This window comes from Perkinsus marinus (assembly GCF_000006405.1).
Source record: "Perkinsus marinus ATCC 50983 genomic scaffold scf_1104296943634, whole genome shotgun sequence".
NCBI lineage: Eukaryota > Perkinsozoa > Perkinsida > Perkinsidae > Perkinsus > Perkinsus marinus.
In genome coordinates this window covers 1-6,264 of record NW_003211744.1, presented here as the reverse complement: position 1 = coordinate 6,264, position 6,264 = coordinate 1, and the positions used below count along the sequence as shown (strand labels likewise).

Here is a 6,264-nt window from a genome sequence, read left to right as displayed (position 1 = left end):
TTGACTACCGGCCAGGAATTGCTCGGAGTAGGTTTTTGCTTATGCATTTCGTCATTGGAAGACGTAATGGATTCATCTTAGGTTGATTTATGTTAAATGCAGAGACGATCAAGTTGATGACGATATCATGAAAGTGACATTACGTTGTATTATAGACATGTTATAATTGCAGTTGAAATGTCGAGCACTATGCTCACGAGGAGTCGATTTTTTCAATGGCGAGGGAGGGCGAGTGGTCACAGATTTTGTCCTCTTTTCCGAACAGCGTATATTCGATGATAGGATGCTGCATCATGGTCCGTGGTTTTTCGAGCATTTCCCTATTTGCGCACGGCAGATGAGGCCGAAACATGCTATAGAATAAAGCTGGCAGCGATTTTGCTGTGGAATTTCGTCGTGGAGGAATAATAAAAACGCCCTCACCTGAAATATGTTCCGCATAGTGTATTAACTGATAAGTTTGACCATAAGATGGATGGGTTGTCCGATGGCCATGGGCTCTTGGAAGAGTTTTAGTATTTAACAGGAATCTATATGGCGTGTCATTAACGATATCATATGTTGGCCGGATGTCTGTTCACAGACTGTACCAGTTTGTTAGTATGCCCATCCTGGAGGGATCTCCACAAGAACATCAGCAACAGACGGATGAGGTAAGTGAAAAAGCATCCCAGCTTCTCGGAGAGGTATGGTAGTAAAGACCTGCTCTTCATCTTCATAGGGACTGGACTGGCTAGTATTTCTTGTGTTGCTCGTTACTGTCGTATACTTTGAACAATGTCGAGCATATTATTCCGTTAATATTACAGCATCTGTACAAACGGTGGTTAACGATGATTCCTCACTTCTACTCTGACTTCTTCCATGATCATCGTTTAAAATGCTTCCGTTCATACACTGTCCCTATGATATCGATCACCTGGGCGCGCGCTTCTCCCATTTCTGATTTAATCTACCCTTTTCAGAGCAGCCCTACGTTATGTAGACTACCGAGTCGAGGAGGGCAGTCTCAAGTTGCTAGTGGTCAAAGTGAGTCATTTTGTGGGGGATATCTGGGAGGTAGTGGCATAGCTGCCCCACAGTAGGGAATATCTAGGAGTGGCATAGCTGCCCCACAGTAGGGACTATCTAGGAGTGGCATAGCTGCCCCACAGTAGGGAATATCTAGGAGTGGCATAGCTGCCCCACAGTAGGGAATATCTAGGAGTGGCATAGCTGCCCCACAGTAGGGACTATCTAGGAGTGGCATAGCTGCCCCACAGTAGGGAATATCTAGGAGTGGCATAGCTGCCCCACAGTAGGGACTATCTAGGAGTGGCATAGCTGCCCCACAGTAGGGAATATCTAGGAGTGGCATAGCTGCCCCACAGTAGGGACTATCTAGGAGTGGCATAGCTGCCCCACAGTAGGGAATATCTAGGAGTGGCATAGCTGCCCCTCAGTAGGGAATATCTTGGAGTAGCATAGCTGCCCCACAGTAGGGAATATCTAGGAGTGGCATAGCTGCCCCACAGTAGGGACTATCTAGGAGTGGCATAGCTGCCCCACAGTAGGGAATATCTAGGAGTGGCATAGCTGCCCCACAGTAGGGACTATCTAGGAGTGGCATAGCTGCCCCACAGTAGGGAATATCTAGGAGTGGCATAGCTGCCCCTCAGTAGGGAATATCTTGGAGTGGCATAGCTGCCCCACAGTAGGGGATATCTAGTAGTGGCATAGCTGCCCCACAGTAGGAAATATCTAGGAGTGGCATAGCTGCCCACAGTAGGGAATATCTTGTAGTGGCATAGCTGCCCCACAGTAGGGACTATCTTCGAGTGGCATAGCTGCCCCGCAGTAGGGAATATTTAGGAGTGGCATAGCTGCCCCACAGTAGGGACTATCTAGGAGTGGCATAGCTGCCCCACAGTAGGGAATATCTAGGAGTGGCATAGCTGCCCCACAGTAGGGATTATCTATGAGTGGCATAGCTGCCACACAGTAGGGAATATCTACGAGTGGCATAGCTGCCCCATAGTAGGGAATATCTAGGAGTGGCATAGCTGCCCCACAGTAGGGAATATCTAGGAGTGGCATAGCTGCCCCACAGTAGGGAATATCCACGAGTGGCATAGCTGCCCCATAGTAGGGAATATCCACGAGTGGCATAGCTGCCCCATCGTAGGGAATATCTAGGAGTGGCATAGTTGTACTCGGGTTGTGATATTCTGTATTTCACCACCGCTCGGAATTGTTGGATAGACTGCGGGTCTTAAAGCATCCCACGCAGTGTAGGTGGAGAATCATAATAATAATATGCGCATGCTTAGCTACTGGTGAGTCACCAACACCAGTAGCTAAGCATGCGTCACCAATGGTGACACTTCAATCATTATGGAGATTTATCGTTGGTTTTTGTGCACTTATATCCTAAGGCATGTTTAAACTTGTATATTTAGTGAGGAAACTCCTGAGCTTAGCTGAGAGAACCGAACATATATTTTTCCAACACTGAACGTTTGTATCTGAGTAAAGGTGGTGTATCGAATAGATGAATTCTCTACTTGTGTGGTGTAGCATCATTAATGAATAATACTATACTTGCTGGTTGATATTTATATCACTGTACCTCGATGCGTGTTGTGAAGTAGGATTTATGGTATTGATTTCAGGTACTGGCAGTGTGACTTCGCGCCATACGGGGCGATTCACGATCGAAGACGCTGAAGATTTGTCATTTAGCGCATTACCAGGAGGTGAGTTTATCTCATATTTGTAAATGGGAATTGGACACTTGAAGTCCTTGATACACCTCGTATGTCGGAGAAGAGTCCGCTGCGTAAATTAGCAACGTGTGTGCGTGCTGGGAAACCCATGTCAGCATGCTGTTGGTCGCAGAGAGCTGGGCGTAGGAGTCTCCCTATATGGCTGATCGATTCGCGATACGAGCTCTTCTCCCAATGTTACACAATGTTTCGGACGGGTGCTTAAGACGTTTTACCACGGGTATAAACGTTGAGAAATACAATAGTTGTGGATTCATTTTTGTGGGGATGGAGAAAGCTTGTTTGTAATGCGTGACATCGTCTTACGGTTTTTCACGGAAATCGAGTCGCATATTTTTCTCAATTCTAACAGCCCCATTTGAACGCTCTTCTCAAGAAACTAGTAAAAGTTCAGCAATCTACCTCACGTCTTGCGCTCGTGGACGACCGCACTCGGACGTATTGCTTGTGGAGATATTTCATCGCTATTTAAACGGCCATTACTAGTAAAGTATGTGCTAATGAAAACGACGACGCCATCTTATATTTCCTTCTCTGTATATCCCTTTTTTAGTGGATCGCATAATACAGTTGTAGGTTCTTAGTATCATAACACATTATATGATACGCGAGTGTAATTTCATTACTCGCAGGTAGTGTCTCTATTCGTCGGAAAGAAACTATGGACGAATTGGACATCGATCCCGTACCAGAGTTTGCCTGCCCCTGGCAGTCGAGCTCTTCCTGTTGTGATATGCCAACAACCTCGGAGAATGTTCTACGGGATGCTTCCCCAAAGAAGATCGACGAGAGTCGTTCGGCAAATGGCGATTTCGACAGAGCCCAGCTGACTGTGAAGGTGGGCACTGTGCGTAGAGAGAAGGTGCTTGTTCGCGGCGTTTTTGGTCTTCGGTCGCGTTTGTATCGGTCAAAAGTGATGGGCGATCAAGTATTGGGAGACCGATGAGATTTTGCTGGAGTGTGAATTGAGCAGATGACGATTCTTATCAGTACAGTTTGAGGTGGAATTTCCCTTGTAGGAAGGAATCATTTCATTCTAGCGATATGATGAATCACATTCGGAGGGTGAGAATCGGCTTTTTCTTTTACAGCGTGGATGAAGAGGAAAACTCTATTTTGAATACAATCAGGTCAGTGGCCAGGTGTGACGATCAGGTGCCGAGACGGATAGGAAGGTTCGACGTCGTCGAGGCTACTCCCCGAGCTGGACCTGCTCGCATGAGTTCGGTAGGTTCCTGAGGGGATTAGATTTCATACCATCTTCTTGTGTGAACCTTTTTTGTGATAAACTTCATTTTTTTCTCGATAAGAGAGATAGTGTCGAAACATGATGATACTAAAAGGGTTTGCATTTAATGGTTGATTAACCTTTCGTAATCTCTCAAATTCCCGATGCATTCAACCGCGGGTGGCGGATATCGATTTTTTCCTCTTTTTCTTTACTAATGTGCAGCTGAATCAGAGATTAATATAAATACATCGTTTACTACTACAACAACATACTCGTGAATTCGTAAGAAGGCTATGGGGCTTGAGAGCGACTCGGTCGGGAGTAATATGTGTGAAATAACTTCACTTTGAGAACTCCACAGTTCCGAGACAAGTTGTATTCACGACTAGTTTCTAGAGTTCTATTTATGGAATCGAAAATCAGGAAAGTTCACGACCTGCTGACATTCGTTTTTACATTGTGGAATTCTGTATTGGATATTCCGTCAATTCGTGCGAGACGAGTAAGGTGGGAAAATATGCACATGATCGACTACGTATGTTGCGACCTTATGAGAATTTTGGAAAATTGTATCTGCACACTCCCACATGAGTAATACTCATTGAGTATGTATGTAAACTCCTATAATTAGTAAGGAAACTCCTGAGCCCAGTTGATGCAAGTGAACATATACTTTAACCTTAGTTCTGAGACTGACTCTATAATAGTGAGAGAACTCCTGAGCTCAGCTGGGAAACAAAACACATATCTCACTGACACTGGGCGAGTATTCCTATTGTATCATTTGTATAGTGTGCGGAAGGTCGTCTAAATTGGAATGCGCTGGTTTTTAGGGCTCAGCTCGGAACTGTCCGTCGTTAGCGCCTCTTAATACGTTGCAGATCTTGCAGGTGGGTTCATTGCTCTCACGGTTTGGAAATGATTCTACAGTGCTCTCTGAACGATTATGAAATGATATAGGTTGAAATAATGGTTCGAGTCGGATCTGATCGGCCTCGTTGTTATTATAGCACAGAAGGATTTGGTCTATAGAGGGAGTACAATCGCTCAAGAGAAAATGCTCGGCTAGTCGTAATGGGTTTCCTCGTAGTGAACAAAGAGAGTGATCGCTCACCGCTCACTCTATCCTGTGGTGGATGCTGGATCTGGGATGGACCATGCTCTCCGCTGAGCTGGTCCAACTCGCTTCCCAACACCCACCACTGTTGAGCAACTGAGCATGATCTGACTTTGATCGTAGTGTTGTTTTGATTCACCTTTATTGTCTCGAAGTTCACACTCTTGAATAGAGTCTATTCTGGAATTGGCCTTTGCCCGGCATGTATGGGGCTCCACACATTGAAGCGACCAGTGAGGAGTCGTGAGTCGCGCCACTGTGGCGCCGCCACAGCTCCCTATTCATTAGTATCATCCTTTGACTACCTGTCTGTGGTATTGTGTCGCGGGACAGTCTCCGTGCACGGAGTTGTTGATATTTTAGACGCTGGAGGAGTTGAACCAGCAGGTTCGGACTTTATGTGATCGTAACACTGCTTTAGAGGAGGAGAATGCACTGTAACGGAATCGTCTGATGAGGTTCAATTGACTATCAGCTTCAGATTGCGGAGCCGTTGTGCGAAGTTTATCGAACAGTTGCACGAGTTGGGAGCGTCTTCAGTGGATTTACAATCACCTGAAGTGAGTGGCATTTTACTTTTTGGCCAATTTTGGGAATTTGTGGGAGTTATGGTAAAATATGTGACGATTCTCAACGCCCAGTGGGAGTTGTTATCTCTGTGAGGATTCTGTGACCCCACAGCCTCTTGCAGTATTGGGGCTCCACAATGAGTTGCATTTCAGTGTCGAGTCGCCATCACGCGCAGTGACACGCCTACTGAGACTTCATATTCTTACAAGTGGTGATGACCTAATGTTCAATGGCAGTTTTCCAGCAGGTGAGCGAATCGATAACACTGGAAGGATTTGCTTTTGACTATCACGTATGCAATCTGGTATGTTGAGTTCTAGCGAGCGCCACTTATCACTTCTCAACCATCAACATCTTCCTATTCCAGATCCGAGAGGAGCAATTCAGCCTTTCGAGTGACCTGCACACTCAGCATTTCAATTGTCTGAATATCCGATTAGATGACAGATGCTATTCTATTTAATTTGGCATAATTGTTTTTTGAACGAATTGACTTGCGTTTTCGATAAGTAACAAATATAGATGAACGAACACAGCATACCTCGCGAATTCGCTTTCTTGTGGATCATGTCGGGTAGTGC

The 6,264-nt window shown here is 45.5% G+C and overlaps 1 protein-coding gene across 1 annotated transcript; it reads left to right on the top strand.

The window, feature by feature from the left end:
* Window positions 1-583: 583 nt before the first annotated feature.
* Window positions 584-6,153, top strand: Pmar_PMAR017037 (hypothetical protein; the record flags this gene model as incomplete). The annotated part of the gene is made up of 10 exons (XM_002781056.1): window positions 584-653; window positions 966-1,029; window positions 2,652-2,735; window positions 3,398-3,603; window positions 3,921-3,992; window positions 4,830-4,886; window positions 5,477-5,550; window positions 5,595-5,673; window positions 5,836-5,930; window positions 6,051-6,153. Coding segments are annotated over 9 exons (768 nt in total), but the record flags the coding sequence as incomplete, so codon positions are not given.
* Window positions 6,154-6,264: the final 111 nt, after the last annotated feature.